This window comes from Priapulus caudatus, unplaced genomic scaffold (assembly GCF_000485595.1).
Source record: "Priapulus caudatus unplaced genomic scaffold, Priapulus_caudatus-5.0.1 Scaffold882, whole genome shotgun sequence".
NCBI lineage: Eukaryota > Metazoa > Priapulida > Priapulimorpha > Priapulimorphida > Priapulidae > Priapulus > Priapulus caudatus.
In genome coordinates, this window is record NW_014577943.1 from 40,034 (window position 1) to 58,179 (window position 18,146).

The following is an 18,146-nucleotide window of genomic DNA, read 5'->3' on the forward strand; positions in this document are numbered from 1 at the left end:
GGGAAGGGAGAGGGAGAGAGAGGGGGATGGAAATGGAGAGGGAGAATGGGAGGGGCAGGGTGGTTCTTGCGGTGCATTGTTTTTATAGGGTTTAAATACACCGCAAGTCCTTCGCTAAATTTACCGAGACCCTGCAGAGGTTTCGCTAAAGTTGTTCGCTAAATAACGAATAACTTTAGCGATCGGAGCTTTGAGAAACACGCGCGGACGTGTTCTTCGCTATTTACCACAGCTCCGATGATACGCGTGTCTACCCGTTTGCCCTGTCGGGCCGCGGGCAACCGTTAAGGTCGAGCCCTGATTCATTTCATAGATGTAGCTAGATGTATTTAATTATATTTAAAGTTTATTTAAGATTATTATAAATAGTAACATGTAGTATAATAAGGTAGGCACTGAGAATAATTTACAATACACTTTACCACTATCGCACGCTTCTTGGCTGCTCTAGCCAAGCTTGCTAGCCTGGGTTTTACAGCCGTTTTTTTAAAGTGTGTGAATATGGAGGGTACGGCTCCCAGTTTAAGTTGGGGATTGTGTGCTATTCCAACTTTTCTTCGGGCGATGGTTGACTACAAAAGGGGAAATTATAGGCGTCTATAATAGACATTCCTTTCTTAGTCCATATTATTATAGCCATATTAATTAGCCGAATTAGTATTACTATTACTTCAGTGAAGCAGTTATCCGTGAAGTGGTTGGAACAAAGATAAACCACTGAAGGGAGGTTGGTCTTTGGTCTCCCAATTCTCCTAAACCAAGCCTCCCTAACCAACTCCCTAACCAAGCTCTACTTGAGAAGTTGCCCGTTTCGGCAACCTATGGAACGATATTGGTGGACGGCTGGACCCGGCATGAGCTCCCGCTTGCCATGTAATTGGATATTCACTCGTTGCCGAGCAGCCCACGGCTGCGCACGTAGGCATGACTATTTAGTCCTATAATTACCATAATTATGTTTATTATTTAAGTCCATAGAAATAAATATAAACATGTATATACATCTATTTTCATGCAAAGGTCAGCTTAATGACGCTCGTCATTCGGCTATGCCTATATTTCATATTATAATTATATATTACAGGTTTAATGAGGTTACAAGCTTACAATGTTATGATGTGCATAGTATTTACCATAGAAATAATATAGATAACTATACCTATTATTTCTATGGTATTTACATACGTGTTGGCGGCGAAACAATAGAACATTGGTCATTCATACTGCTGGCGCTGCTGGTGGCAGAGAAACATGGCAGCGTTCTGAAATCTGTGTCTTGGCTAGCTAAAGCCCTATTGTAATGGCGAATTAACAAGGAAGACAAAAACAAATTGGTATAAATATATTTTATTATTTATTCACATATAACTGTACTAGTATCAACCAGGTTTGGTGTAGGCTGAAGAACTCCTTTAAGTACTCCGAAGTGTGGAAGAAACCACATTTTGCGATTATCTTTAGTGTCGTTGGCCATTTCATCTGCCGATACAGCCCGTGCTACACCGCGACTTGGATCTCCATCTGCTTGCAATAGAGTTCCCATTCACGTGGTTTGTTCTTGAACTGTTTCTCCAAGTTCAAGAAACGTTTGACAGCATAATCGTGATTGTTCGGTAACCCTTGAGGTGATTTCCTCCACGGTAGACTGATTTGGTAGGTTCCATCCTCTAGCCTGGTTACGCTTTGCTGCATTGAGTCGTTTGCTATCTTATCTTGGTCTTCCATGGTACACTTACAACGTCTCGGCTCGATACCTACACGGTCGATTCCCAGGAAATCTTCTATCTCGCTGATGGCTGTCACCTGAGTGAAGTGTACGGTAGCGTTGCAAAGAACTTCACTCGAGCTATGACCACCTTGGACATACCATCCCAATGGACATCTGACAGCAACAGGATCGTTGGCTGTGGGACCCAGGATACGTTCATCTGCTGTTAGTACGTCTCCGTTCTCGACGCCTAGCAGAATGTCGATCGTCTTGTCTGGAGCTTCAACGATACTGATATCATCAAGGTGAGGGTACTGTCGGATTTGAGCGTTACCGATGATGGGCGCATCGCCGCATGGTCTCTTCATCTCAGTAAGACGAACATCACGCTGGAACGCACCATCTAGACTCTCTAGTGTACAATCTACCACACGAAGCTTGCAGGCGAGGGTGTCACCTCCAACTGTGGTGAGACTGAAGTCTTGCATTTGACCGTCGTAACACTTTGGAACGATTCCTTCATGTAAAAGCGATATCTGGCTGCCGGTGTCGAGTAGAATTCATACCATCGTTTTCTTAGTGCCATAACGTATGTAGCCCATGACGGTCGGCAGTGCACATGTGATTCGGTCGTTACCTCGCATGTTGCTTCCTACTGCGAGCGTGGGGTTAGAGTTCCTTTGTACTGCTGATTGGAATTCCCGCCTATTGACGTTCAGACCCTTGCTATTCCCTGCACCAGAAGATAGGAGCTTCTTATCGAAGTGACGATACCCATCTCGGCCGTAAACATTCGGGCAGACCGAGGAGAAATGAGTGTTCATACCGCACGTGGGTATTTGACAGTTTGTGGCAAATTGACAGTCATCGTGGTTGAACGGGCGTTTTCCTGAGATCTATGCAATTATTATGACCACAGCGATATTGTTAGCGTTCATAATGTCGAATTTCTCACTTTGCGGGAGCGTACGGAATTTATGACATCCTTTCAAGAAGTGATTCGAGGTCTTAGGATGCAGTGGGCATTTCGGCGGCAGGTGATCGGTGCTTTTCCTCTGCGTACCAAAGTCCTTCTTCCCACCAGCGTCTTTGCCCTCTCCGGGGGACATCGTAAAATGACTGGTCGATTTGCGATTCTTGTTCGGTGTACTTGCAGGTTGGGACTGTTGGTGCTCGGCAGGATTTCTGGCTTTCTGCAGGAGCACTAACAGAGAATGTAACCATCTAACGAGACCGGGTACGGACTCTGTTGCCTTGCCATCAGTGACACTCTGGAGGTATTGGATGCGATGCTCCTCCGGTAGTTTACGACGAACTTGCGTCAATAAAATCCTGCCATTCAGATACTTTCTCAAGCCAACGGTTTCGACTTGGCTAGTGAAGGTCTGGAGTGATTCCACAAAGTTGTTTAGGGCTTTCATGTCCACTTTGCCCTTGAAGTCGTAAGAATTCATCTGTTCTAGGTCATTAAGCAGCACGTCTATGAGTCGGTCGTCGTCACCATGTTTCATCCAAGATTTCCCACGCTCTTTGGGTATCAATGCAAGACTTTATTTTGTTTCTTTTGGTTTTCCTCCCCATTGATTCAACAAGTTGGTAAAAGAGTTCAGTTTCCTCTAGGTGCCTGGAAAAATGCGTGAAAAGTTCTTTGAAACGTCTGTAATCCCGCAGGTCACCAGAGAAGGTTGGAAATCTCAACTTCGCCATACGTGTGGTGGACTTATCTTCCCAAGGACGAGAAGAAGGGGGTCTAGTCCTGGTAGGTTCCGGTGGACTAGGTTTCGCCTGTTCAGATTTTCCGAGAAGTTCGTGTATCGTTGGCAATGCACTATCCAACACCTCGTTGATGTAGGCCTCCTCTGCGTCAGCGATTTCATCCTCCGCGATTTCACGTTCATCTTCGGTGGCATAATTCTCTGCACTTAATTCACCGCACTTCAGCCTTATGAATAGCTCATTTACCGTTTGCAGGTCGTCCAGTTGTTGTCGAATGCGTTCCGAGTGATTTCTAAACTCCGTATGCGGCATGCCAGTATAACCTAAGAGCGCAGCGCTCTCTCTGACTAGGATGGTGACCTTTCGTTTCGAAATAGCTCTTATGGCCTTAGCCTACTTGGCAGATTCAGGCATGCTCTCAGTCAGGGACAGTTTGAGGTTTGCTGCTGCCATAATTTTACACAGTTCAGTGGCGCCCTCCTTCGGTGGTAAGATAAACTGTCCGTAGGATAACCATTCAACGATTCACAACAAAGTCAGTCCTCTAAAATACGTCGGTGCGTGGCAACCATGCAGCCGTAACGTTCTCTCAACGTAGGTGTCGTATCAACGGCGTGCAGTGTGGCTACGGGCCGAACCGGGCACTAACACTAACAGTTCATTTCTTGTTGTAATTCGGCGTTGGCGTGGTACACAGCGTGATTGAATAAACTGTGACGGTGCTTACCTTTAATAATTTGAACACATTGAATAATGAAGACGTGTGTATTCGTGAAATAGTCTGATACATTATTCAATCGTGGAAGATTCACATTGCCATGAACACGCCGCCATTTGCATTGTTTACAAAACATAAGCGCCCCTAGCGGGAGATACCGAAAAGAAAATGCGGACTTCGGTGGAATGCCGCAACAGGGACTTTGAATGATTTGTATGACCGCATACACAATAATTTAGGCATGAATTGGTGCAGAAGCGTGCCCTCTATCGAATAAAATCAGAATTGAAATTTTGATCAAATTTCAACTAAAACCAGGAGGGTGTCTTTAATGCAAAGAAAATGAAAAAATTTGAAAACGATTACAATGTTACTTTTTGTTGAAAAGGTGCAATGACGTTAGTAAATGCATGAAAAACCTGGCATAAATATTCCTGGGATATTAGGCCATAATAAAAATATTGTTTGTTTGCCCTCACCCGACCGGCCAGCCAAAAAGGGGCCGACTCAAAAAAATTTATAGATCTTTTTTTATCTTTTTTTTAAACAAATTGTATCACGGTACATTATATAAATCTGTAGGCAATACATTATATGTACCAAGCAAAACAAACATTCAACATAAAAGGTATCTCTACACAAGCACACCTGAGCATGTAGACACCATGCTGAATTTGTAAAAAGACCCCCTTAAAAAAAAGGCGACCTACCTACCCAAACTATTCAGCCTGGGTCGGGTGATGGCAAACAAAGATTTTTTTAACTGTGGCCTTATATGCATTTCACTCTGAGCTCTGCAAGCAGTTTAGGTAGATGGCCTTTTAACTCGACTTCACGAACATTCGCAACGCTTGCAAACGCAACAAAACTGAGTATAGGTTCTCTAGTGCATCAAATTTGATTATCTAGCAAGTTCCAGCTATGCCAGCTAGGAAAGCTGTAGTCTACATAATGCCATAGTACTGAGTGCAAAACTTTTTTTGTGGGTGTCTTTTTGAGAACAGTATATATGACAAGTGCATCTAAGCTAAACAGCTGTCACAAACTATCTGATATTCATCTAGGCTATTTTCACAGATACTGCACTTGTAACCATCCCATTCCTTGACATCATCTAGAACTGCTTGTACAGCTTCCCAACCATCCTCAGTGAAATAACGTCGAACTCTGTGAATGGCCACATTGACGTCCGTACATGAATGAGCCATGTTATGGTTTTTCTTGACATCTTTCCTTGTAATAAGAATGCCAGAGGATATTGATGCATCTGCCACACACTCACTAACAAAACAATGAGATCGTGTGTTTATTTAAGTTTTTCTTAGTATTTGCAACACCCTCAAGTTTGAAAGCAAATTCAAATTTTTCTCCTAATTTAAGAAAACATCTCAAAGTTTAGATGTATAATTAGGTGTGAATGTTCCCAGATTTGAGTATCTTGTAATTACTTGACTTGTTTTAGCTTTTGACTGATGGATTCAATACGATTTGTAGTGTTGGAATCATAATGGCAAGATTCCTTCAGTCCAATTGCCCACTCGGAACGAGAGTCATGCCAGCACTTGATTACTGGCTGTGTACGGGTTTCTTGTAGTTTTAAAGCAAGCTCTGAAATGTACTCTTCTTCGCAACTTGCATATTGCCATTTTCTGGATTATTTCAAGACAGATTTTTCTCGTCAGTCCGCTTCCTCATTTTTTCACAATGTACCTCTGGTCCCGTCTGATCACCCGAAGAACTTGAAACAAACACAACTACAGTTCTACCTGCTCGGCATCATTTGGTTGAAAACCCAACATTTATTCATATCTTTATCAGGTAACATAGACATAGTTCGCCCATGCTGGATTGTATTGCTTGAAAATGACCAGTAAACAAGACCGTGTTTCTTTGTCTGCAGTAACGATTACATGTTATGGTTACTGCATAATTTCATCATAGATAGACAGCACTTCACTTTCACCATTTCTGTCAATGAGTAAAGCCCGGGTCACAACAGATCGTGCGGAATTTTGTCGTGGTAGACCCATAAAATATTTGTCGTGGCCAGATTTTGCAACATGCCCGAAATGTATTTCGAGTGGTCACAAGGGCTACGACACATCAAAGATGGTTTGGCGATGGGGACGCGACAGAAACAAAATATATGTCGTGGTTATGTCGTGGGTGTGTCGCAAGTCAGTCGTGCGACAGTCATGAGTTGTCGGGCATTGTCGGGGGGCTGTTTTTCATGTGAACAGGTCGTGGTTCACTCGTGAGATGTGCATGCTACAGTCGTGCGACTGTCGCACAACAGTCGTGGGTCACTCGTGGGACGCTCGTGCGTTCGTCTCCTGACTATATAACAACGTATTATCGCACAACAGTCGCAAGATTGTCGTAGGACAGACTCACGACAACCAGAAGACATAGATACCACAAAAAATCGTGGAACAAAAAAGGTGCATGTTCAATTTTGCTTCACGACGGCAAGTCGATACCATGATGCTCAAAATTTCGTAGGACTGTCAGTGTCTTGCGACGACCCCCGATGACCCACGATTTGCCCAAATTTTCTGTCGTGGCGTGGCACAAATGTGTCGTGGGCTCGTGAGGCTTAACTGAGCAAGGATGACAACTGAAATGGATTGTTAAGTTTATATGTTTCATCAGCCATGGGAATATCTGGGTATCCTTGAATTATATCGTTCATAGTCCACAAAAATGAGCTTCGTTGCATCTTTTGTTGTACATACGCTAGTGATGTCACGATCATCGATTGAACTTGGCTCAAACCAAGCGCTTGGTTATCAAAATCCATAATCGATTTCATCGGGGAAAAAAAAAATTGAAATAAATGTAAAACTTGAACAAGAAAACTTGGAAAAGTGATGAGAATCAGAGATATCATCGCTACTATACAAGTTATCCTTTATTAACACACATGTATTATACACACAGTAGTAAACAGTGCAAAACAAACAGTAAACAGGGCTAAACAAGCACATACATGCACACACGTACATGCACACGACGTTACGCACACGTTGGAATTCAACACCCCGAGTAACCGATTGTAACCGATCATCGGTTACTTGGATCCAACCGATGATCCATTACGAAATTACAACCGATTGACAACACTAACATACGCTCACGAACCAGATGAGACAGGATACTAGAGAAGCGTTACCGAAAGGAGGTGTTGATCCGAAGCGCTGAGCGCAGATCTTGCGCGCAGTTCCGCGGCTAGGCGCACTCGACCGCGGGAACGTCCTACGACAGTATGCAGCGCTGGCAGCTATGGATCCGTGCGCCGAATGCATAGACCGGCGCACAGATCCAAAGCTGCCAGAGAACAGTCTGCAATTTTAGTGGGGGACACAGAGGGCAGACATTTGGGACGTGAACAGTGTTCACTTGTTATAAAAACAGAATGTCTCTGTTCGTAACCGAGCTGTGTCACGCGAAATCACAGAAAGACTGACGAAATTCTCGCGTTCGCGAACCTTTGTTGGCCTGGTGTTTTACTTCCTTTCTTTTTCCCATATCCCCCATCCTCCTTCCATCTCTCTGTCTCTCTCTCTCTTTCTCTCTCTCGCTCTCTCTCTCTCTCTCTCTCTCTCTCTCTCTCTCTCTCTCTCTTTCCCCTCACACACACACCATCTTAAATTAATTGAGTCTTTTCTCTTCTCATTTTTTCCATCCCTGTCCACTTTTTCCTCTCTCTTCCTATCTTTTTCTTGTTTCATCTCTCCCTCGCTTTGTTGTTTTTTGTATTACACGTCCTCTTGCATCATGGCTTTCTTGCTGTATTTTCTGCTATTTTATCTTCTTTTTCGTTGAACTTTCTTTTCTATCTGCCAATGTTTTTGCATTTTACTTGTCTCAGACAAAGCGCACCTGGCTCTATTGCCGATGTACGTCTGACTCCACTTACTATCATCTTGCCACCTTTCGCACTGCTTCTTTGGCTCCTTTCCTATTCCTCCTTCCCCGCCCGATAGCTTTTTTACTTCTCATTGACTACACCTAGCAGTGTTAGCCATCACTCTAAGGCCATTTGATAGTGCAAACAGCTACAGCTAGGTGCCTTCTATGAAGGCTAGAATGTACTGACTAGCCTCTCCATTGCATGGAGTGCGCGGGTCGTGGTGCGTGATAAGCACATGAGTCGCGCCAGTACGGAAATTCAAGATCACTCGAGTTTTCAGAATTTCTCTGCTTGCTTGGGAATAAGAACTGAGTTAGTAGCCATGTCTGACGCATTTTCAGTCATTCGTTCTAACTGATAATAGGACCTCTCATAGTATAGATAGGTGCCACTTCTGTTAACACACTACTGTTAACCAAAATGGATAACTGAAAAAAACGTCCATAACCCTTCCAATCAGCCTGGCTATTATAGTTGGTCTTCCATGTTCACCTGTAATATCAGTGCAAATCCTTGTCACCTATACCTGGGGAACATCCACTGTTCCTCATGTCATGTGCCATTTTGAGCCTAATTGGAACAACTTACAATTTTACATCAAATAGCTGTACAATGAGAGTTAAGAATGACAGCGTACAATGGTGAAATGCAAAAACCATGTAGTTTCAGTAGAATTAGTAAACTTTAACAGTTTTATTTTAACAATTCTTTGCAGTATTATTCAGCTGTCTTTTCTTGATAATATAAAACCAACCGCTTGTTTCTACGATGCCCCTACGCTAAGATATTAAGCAGTGAAAATCTAGTATTTTGCCGAAAATCGAAATCGAGTTTACTGCAAGCGGCGACTCGCTCGCGTTTAGTGATAACTTCGGGAATCCTCACGTGTTTCCGTCATTCATTGACAAATGGAATTCCTTTGCTTTCTACTATCTTTTCTCGCATTTCCAGTCATGGACCCAGCCATCACTCCACAATAATGTCTTGTTATTTATCGCCATGGTGATCAGTGCTCAATTTTAAGATTTTTTTTTGGGTTGTCCGGAGGACAGCCAAGAGAGTAGCATATGGTTGTCCCTCAAGAGTTTTGGTTGTCCGGATATTATTTAAACATGTGCTGCATGCGCTCTGCTCACGTGATGCTCAGTGCTGTAAAGCAAAAGGCCTAATCGTGTACATTATCGAGGCCACTGATCTCTATAGTAACTGGCTGGCGAATTACAAATGACAAATGACAAATGGTATACATTGTATGAAGCAAGCCAGACAATGTGTCTAGACATGTACGTTTGCAGCGTATTGTGCAACCCTGGCCGTATGTAAAATGAGTGCGCGCTCGCTGGTGGCCCGCGAGCGATCGATCGCCCAGGAGCGATGAACGAGAAGAAGCGCGGACTGTCATTATTGCTTATTTCAAAGTTTTGGATACCAACATTGTTGAAATTACTATCTAAAAAAGGGATACCAGATCTTTCGGGGGTATACCAGATTTCAAATACCTGAATACTGTACGTGTATCGCCAACACTGGTATAGAGAGCTCAGGTTATTGATGTTATAGAGGTTGGACACCGGACAACCACGGAAGCAATTTGTAGTTGCCCGAGAGAAAATCCGGTCGTCCATGACGACCGGACGACTGTTAAAAGTGAGCCCTGGTGATGCCTCTTATGCTGGATTTAGTAATCTCTGTGGTAATAACGTAATGAGTCAGTGCTGCACAGCGGCGACCGGAAGCAACATACTGTACACTAAACGCGAACGATTCGCTCTTCAAACCTCCGAAATCGCTCCCGTGAGGCTCAAAATGGCTCCCGTAAAATTTATATATATATAAATGACGAGAGCTATTTTTTCCACAGACTTGCAAAAGGGCTCCCGTGACAAAAAGGAAATTTTTTCCCTGATCCTTGACCCTATGACACCCTTTCTCCTTTCACTATTTCTTTCATACTCTTTGATTCTCCTTGTATTGTAGCATTCACAAGTAGTATGCACAAGTATTCTCCATTCTTGTGTGTTGTCTACAACATTCTTCTATTGATCAAGGACATTACCACATTTCAAGGCACTTTTGCAAGTATCCTTGTATCTTAGTTTATGGCGGCCAACAAATCGAGATCCATTTGCTAGCTCGCTGTATAGGAGTGCCTTGACTTGTCTGTCGTTATCCATTCTACAAACGGGGCCAAATCAACGCAGACGACTTCTAACTAGCTTCAATTTGATGTCTTCAACACCCGCTCTGCTAAGGACCTCCTCATTACTGATGTAATGATCTCATTTAATGTGCATGATAATACGTAGATGATGTTGTTGTATTGTTCTAAGTTGTCGAACTTGATGATGGTACAGAGTCCCGGTTTCACTGCCGTATATCAGAAGTGGCATGAGACATTGGTTGTTGACTTTGACTTTTGATGCTAGTCATAATATCATGGGGGTATGATGTCCGCCCTCCCCCCTTCCTTGCGCATCTTCGTCTCTCTTGTCGCACCTAGGTGTCGCGATTGAGGTTCATTACCACCACGGGCGGGCTCGAATGTAGCCGCTGTTTATCTGTTATATACGCGCGTCGCTTCCCGCGTGTTCCTCACTACATGATAATGATATATATATATATATATATGGTAGGTCGTCCATGTTCCCGAGGCATACAGCAGGGTAATGAGGACGCAGGCTTCATACACTCTAAGCTGTGTGTTGGTTGTAATACCTCCATTGGACCAAACCCTCTCCTCCAGCTTCCCAAAGGCGAAGCTAGCTCTCTCAATCTGTTGATAGATTTCTGCATCGAGGGTGCCATCTCTTGACAGCATGCTGCCGAGGTAGACAAATGTGTCAACCACGTACAGTGTGGTTCCCAGCACAGTGGCGTTGGGCTCGATGTATGGTTATTGTGCGGAAAGATGAGACTTGACTACAAGAGTCGACGAATACATGTCTCTGTCGACATCTAGATCTCTCCACAAATATCTATGCACATGCTGATCGATCGTAGGTATCAATATCCTGTGATACATCTTGGAGATATTGCCAACCAATGCTACCTGGTTCTCCCTAAACCTTAAGATGACACCAAATAAGCTGCACAACAAATCTGGTCATTTCCTCCAGCAATCATTAATGCATTTGCCATTGTATCTGTTAGATGCATTAAAGACAATTCTCAAGGGGTACCTGAAGGCTATCGCTTTTTTTGCCAACTGAGATCGGTTGAGGAATATAGTGAACAGGCCCTTGATACTTCCGACTCTCCTCGGCGTCTACTTGCGGCGAAAATCCATCTACCATGTTCTTGGCATCTGCTTGTCATAAGCTTCTGCATGCCCTTTTTGCTTTTTAGCAGCCTTTCTAGTCCTACTAGCATCTTCTTAGCTGATACGCGTTATCCTCCAAGATCACAGCGGTCCTTAGCGCGCAAGGGTAGGGAACCATCCCATTGATTTCCGACTCTGCGCTAGCAAGACTCCCTGCATGATTTTGCCTTCCAGCTTCTCAGTGAGTCCTTTCCAGGACTTGCTAGTGCGCAAGGTCTATGTCCACCCCGTATGCTTCCAGTGGCCCAAAAGGCTCTCCACGTAGACTGGATTCTGAGAGTCTGCATATGCATAACCTGATTAGCTGCGCTGGCCTCTTCCCTCCATACACTGTCCATCATAGAGGAGTTCTCTGCGGCGACCAATACCAGTTCGATCCAGATTCTTCACCTGCCGGAGCAAATGTGCGATGGTTACACCAATGCAGATATCTAATTCGTCCACCTCTTCTTTTCAAGTGTGCCTAGCTCATCTGAATAATTGCTCCATTTGCTTTACGTCAATCTCTCTTACATTATTGATGTGTCCCATTTCTAAAGCTGAAATGTGGTGAGTCATGCTGTCTTCACCCCCGCAGCGTTAGCTCATAGAGTGTTGATTGAAACTCTTCTTCAATTCCACCAACCTTTGTTATAATTGCAGCTACCGCTTTGCCCTTCAAGTTCAGCTTCTTTGCAAAATCTTTATCCTGAGAATCTTTATCAAGCAAGACGCTGGACACTTCCTTTCCACCTTTCGTTAACACCTCAACATCCAAGATGCTCAACATAGGATCCTTATTCTTCGCCATGTTGAGATTTCCTATTTGTCCGAACTCCTTCCTCACGCGCAGGTGCGTAAGTTAGTTATGCTTACACTTTCCTTATCTATGACCTTGCTGATCCAGGCCTGGCTAACAACCACATTACTACCAAATCTTGATCTCAGTGCGCACAGAGCAGCTGCGTATCCTTCCTCAGGAGGCTTCATAACACAGAACTCAATGGCATCCCTTGCATTACCCTTACATGAAGAGATTAGGTTATTCAACTTAATACTGTCATTCGGGATATTCGCAGCCATGCTTTGAAATGACATGATAAAAGAATGGTACTTCAAAGGATTCCCATCAAACATTGTAATCTGTGCCTTTGGTAAGGACAAAGCCTACACCGGTATTACCGCTCGCTACAGATGCATTCTCATTGGAATTAGTAGACACCGCCAGACGTGTTCGTATGGTTAGCCTGTGTTGTGACTAGCCTGTAACAGTATTGTGTGTGCGTGTTGACAGTATTGTGAGTACGCGGGTGTTGTGTTTAATTTACCATACGTTTGGCGCTTTATTTCGATATTAGTTCAATAAAGTGTAGTTTATTGATGGAAGAACAGTGATTTTCGTCAGCGAGACAGTGTTTTTGGATAAATTTCTGCGTGGCGGCTGATAATTTGAGCGAGGAGCCCACCTCGCTCGTGTTAATGCAGGGGAAACACTGCGTGTGAATGCATATATGCGGGAAAGATGCGATTGCGATCGTGAACGGTTGGCTGGCAAGTCAAGCGTACACAATCGCTATTGCGACTGCATAGCCGAGACAGGCATTGCGGGTTTTGCAGCTGCGGCTGGCTTTTGTAACCAATGATAATTCCTTGACTTCGAGGCGTGCAATTTCATGATTTCATCGGCCACTAGAAAAAAAAGTTAGTGTGGAGCCTTGACTACAGGTACAACACCGATTTTTCGGAACCCTTGGTTCCAAGGCCTTTCCGGATTATCCGTTTTTTCCGGACCAAAAGAGATCACATAATAATGGCTAAATGTCGACGCGGTTATACGCAGCTGTTGGTACGATGCCAGCTACGCAGCCTACTCAATCAAGAAAGACTATGTTATAATTATCTCCTATTATGTACTATTATATGTACTATTACCAAAATTGGCAGCGCTCACTAGAGCCCTAGAGCTATGTTGTTGATTCACCTAGGAAAAAAATCACGCTATCAGGGAATAAGGACGTATATCAATAAACGCTCTGGTAAAAGAGAGGCGGACATGGTGTAGATAAGGGTATAGACTGGGGGTAGTAACCGTCTCAAGGGTAATTAACAATTTGGTGTCCAACTGTGTGATTGGCGTGCATGCGACACACCTCCGACATACGGATCGAAGTACCGTACTGCACTACGACAAACGGCACACGTGACTCCGAGTACGCGCACGCCGATTTTACAAGTTCACCCTGTCTATAGTAAAGTAAACTCTTATTAAAGAAAATGGAAAGTTGCGGGTTTTCGTGCTCGAGAAAGACTCTTATTACGCTTAATGTGCTGTACATAGTAAGTTCACGTCTTTTATTTCCTAATTTATACTAAGTAAACAAATTATATTTCTGTTAAATTGGCAAGTTGCAGTTCTATAAGATAATTAATATAGCCTAGGAACCAACGAAGCACCTCGTCATTGGTAATTCCGTCTTTATTTCTGTCTCTACTTGCGGTGCTGGCTGAATTCAGTAAGTGATTTAACTTATGCATGAAGTTTTTATTGTGAAGTGTCTTTATGTGTTGGAGAGTGTTATATTATTTGGCATGAATATGTGCATTAAAATACAGCTATTATTCAACATTGTCACTTAATTGTAGTTGAAGTTAGGCAAATCCGTGGTAGCATACATCTTTTTAGAATGCAGATTCCTGGCTATAATAATGCATGGACAAATGGCTTTTCCCATGTGTGTAGGTCAGGCACTCAAACCATCTCTATAGAATGGACACCTGTGTATAACTATAAGGGTCACTTGTCACCCTCGGGTGACCATTATACAGTCTGCAAAAATGTTCCGTTTTGCTCCTATACCTTGGCATATTTAACGATTCCCCAAAATGTGTCAAAATTCCATCACAAAAATGCCTCTTCACAGGGGTCGATTTTTTAAGTCTGTAGAGTGTGTTATGTTTCTTGTCACTATGGCTATCTAATAAGCTCAAAATACCTAGTAAAAACCATTTAGAATAAAATCACCTACTATACCTATAGTAAACAAAATATTACTATTAGCAAGTTGCAGTTCTGTCCGGTAATATAGGCTAGGAACTAACGAGGAGCGGAGAAGGGTGCCAGAATAGCCGTGTTAACTTTCTCTCTCTCGTCATTGTCGTTGTTTTCTCTCCAGGTCGTAGCATTCATCCTGATCGGCGTTGCGGGAGCGGGGAAGGGTGCCAGCATCGTCACGAGCATAGCAGTTTTTGGCGGGATTGTCGCCTGCGGAATCTTCCTGCTGATCCTCGCGATCGTCGGGATATACGGAGCTGTGAGGCATCATCAAGTCCTGCTGTTCTTCGTATCCTTTTCGATGCGCGATTCTTTGTTGATGTTGTCGTTGTTGTTTGTTGGAGTTGTTTGTTGTGGTCGTTGTTGTTGTTTGTTGTCGTCGACATCGTTGTTTACCACGTTGTCAGTCCAGCGAATTTAATAAGTCTTCCTCATGTAGCTTATTGTCATTGTTGTTTGTTGTTGTTTGTTGTTGTTTGTTGTTGTTTGTTGTTGATTGTTGGATTCCTTAACCCATCGTCATCATCAGTACATGATTCTGCTGCTCATCATATTCCTCATGCAGTTTGTTGTCATTGTTGTTGTCATTGTTGTTTGTTGTTGATTGTTGGATCCTTAGCCCATCGTCATCATCAGTACATGATTCCGCTGCTCATCATCTTCCTCATGCAGTTTTTTGTCATTGTTTGTGGCGTCACAGGACGTCGTAATTGACAAATTATAGAAGTAGAGCCAATGTTGTTAACCACTCGTCTTTATTGCTGAGGGTGCTGACGAATACAACGTTTCAACCTACGAAGTATAAGAATACCATGAACTATAAGTATAAGACTAAGAGCCAAATTTACCGCAATCTTATCGAAATTACACATACTGATAGCGTATACCGCTAACTAACTATAGGTACCAGCTCACTACAATTCCCTCGTCCAATGGCGCAATATCTCTAGTGATTCGCTCCACTCCGTAAGCATACACTTTGTGCGTCATTCCCTGCAAATCCCGAATCGATACCTCATACAGTCTCGTCTGGTGCGTTTCTCTCACATTCCGCAGTGTATAGTCACTTCCACCGTGTGCTCCGTGCTACGATAGTGGTTGGCCTTAGCACACGCGTGAGTGATAAAATGCCCCGTGGACCCCGTATCCCACAGAACACTCACTCGGCTACCTTATCTGTTACCAGGCACTGACATCATGTGCAGTAGCGTGTTTAATTCCGATCCGTTCTCAGGCCGGCCACGTTTGATGACGCTCGCGTGGGTTCGGCACCTGCACCACCCCTGGCGCCAACACCACCTCTGGCACCACTACCGCCACCGGCTCTAGCGTCACCTCCGGCACTCATAGCATTGCGGGCGCCTTTCACACACCGCGGCCCTCCACCGCCCCACATTCCGCCAGCGCGCCCGGCGCCACACCATGCTGTTGCCCCGAATTCGGCGCCACCGACCCCGAAGCCGCGCCCGGCTCTGGGTACGTCCACATACACCATTTGACTGCTCACCGGTGCAGCGCTCAACCCTGCCACGCTCTGCATGCACAACATTGTGTTGTGCCGGTTACCACCACACTTCATGCACTTCCGCTCTCTAAACTTACACCTGTTAGCAATGTGACCGCTCCCGAGGCACTTGAAACAAGCGCCACTTCTCCCAACCATCATACGTCTCTCTTCTACAGCAGCAGAAACGAAATTTCCGCACCCGACAGTTCTGTGAGGACCACCACAGGCGGCACAGTGCAGCCCTGCACCTAGCTGCTGCCGACCGCCATTCTGGCCGCCATCACCGCCCCCACGCTGACCCCTGGCCGGGCAATCACGCTTGATGTGCTCGGTAGACCCACACGAGAAACACTGCCCGCTCTTCGGGATACTCCGCCCGTTAACGCCAGGCTTCGTCTTCTGCACGTGCGCCGTCACCACCACCTGGTGCCGCACAGACGACATCAAGTATTCGTACTTCGACTTCTCTTTCCGTAGAAACTCGACAAAATGCGGGTAGGGCTTCTCCTGGTCGTCCGCACGTTTCTCCAGTATGTGACGAGCCCATGCCGACTCCGGGAGCTTTTTCTCGATTTCACCCATCGAGCTGCACGTGCTAATCTCGTCACGCATTCCCAGCGCTTCCAGACTCGCATCCGCTTTCAGAACCACATCAACGAATTCGATAAACGCCTTGTGGTTCCCAGCAGCCACAAGTTTGCACGCCTTTATTTTCCGCAGTATCGCCTCAGTAGTCTTTTTATTGTTGCCGTACTTATCACCAAGTACTTTGATCATTTGATCATAGTCATGACTGTAGGCCTCTACCGCCTTGGCGGCCTCCCCCCTCAGATGCGTGCGTAAGGCATGACTCAGATATTTCCGCGGCCACTGAGCCTCTGCGATCTCCTTCCACGTTCTGATGAACACAGGTCACCCAGTGTAACCGTCCTTCCCCCCGCCGAACGTCGGCAGCTGGATGGCTTCAATTTTCACGTTACCACCCTCAGAGACCCTGTTTCCGGTTCGGGCTCCGCCCCTGCCATTAGGCAGCTCTCCCTCCATCGACGATCCCCGTTTGCCCATGAAGATCGCCACCTTATTATGCAGCTCCCGCATATTCTCCCGTGCGGCAGCCACCTGCTGATTCTCTTCCACCAGAGATTGATCAGTAAGTGAGCAGAGTTTGCCGAAGAACAACTGCAGTCTGTCCATATCCTGGTTAACCAAGTCACGGAGGTTGCCGATGACACCGGTAGAGGTCTCAGTGTCCAGCTGATTGTCCAGGTTGCCCGCATTGGCTCTGAAGGCCTGCAGTTCCCTCTGCAGTTTCCCCTTCATCAATGCTCCAACCTCAACCCCCCGCTGAGCTTCCTCCACTTGTCCTCGCCGTTCCTTTGCCGCCCGCTTGACCTCCGCGAGCTTCTTCCTTACGCCGCGGATGTTGGTCCGCAGGTCAGCCACCCAGGCTTCAGTTGCGGCGTCCTCCGCTCCCTCCTCCCCCTGGGAGAGGCCCTGGCGGTAGGCCTCATTGATAACCTCCAAGGCCTCCAATCCATCATCAATGCTGTCGCAGATATACTGCAGATCTATCGGAAGGTACTCATCCTCCACACCTCCATCTTTCTCCGGAGCTTGCCCCTCCACTTCTCCATCTGTTTTTTCCGGACCAAAAGAGATCACATAATAATGGCTAAATGTCGACGCGGTTATACGCAGCTGTTGGTACGATGCCAGCTATATATACGCAGCCTACTCAATCAGGAAAGACTATGTATATATGTATATATATATGTATATATATGTATATATATGTATATGTATATGTATATATGTATATATATATATGTGTACTCTTGATATCAATGCTCGATAACGATACACGGCGGCGGACATGGTGTAGGTAATTGTATAGACGGCACTGTGTATATAGACGACACTGTGACGTCATTGAGCGACGAAATTGCTCAACCAAAATTGGCAGCGCTCACTAGAGCCCTATGTTGTTGATTAACCTAGGAAAAAAATCACGCTATCAAGGAATAAGGACTATATCAGGAGCGTATAATGACAAATACATCCATCACATACATCACATTATACGCTCCTGACTATATCAATAAACGCTCTGGTAAAAGAGAGGCGGACATGGTGTAGATAAGGGTATAGACTGGTACCAGGTCTATGGTGGCCGAGGGCTGCCACTACAATTTTACCTCTAAAAAAAAAAAAAGCCAAAAAAAAAAAAAAAAAAA

General features: G+C 44.8%; 2 protein-coding genes across 2 annotated transcripts in view; both read left to right on the plus strand.

Annotated features, from left to right (window-relative positions):
- LOC106814193 (chromatin modification-related protein eaf-1-like) overlaps nucleotides 1–18,146 on the plus strand; it is a 64,816-nt gene that overhangs the window by 6,476 nt on the left and 40,194 nt on the right. The window lies entirely within an intron of this gene.
- Nucleotides 13,584–18,146, plus strand: part of LOC106814192 (tetraspanin-31-like) — a 10,334-nt gene continuing 5,771 nt past the window's right edge. Inside the window, exons 1-2 of the mRNA XM_014818490.1 lie at nucleotides 13,584–13,690; nucleotides 14,527–14,694. Coding sequence (XP_014673976.1) covers nucleotides 13,628–13,690; nucleotides 14,527–14,694 — 231 coding nt within the window. The 5' untranslated portion in view covers nucleotides 13,584–13,627. The remainder of the gene's footprint in view (nucleotides 13,691–14,526; nucleotides 14,695–18,146) is intronic.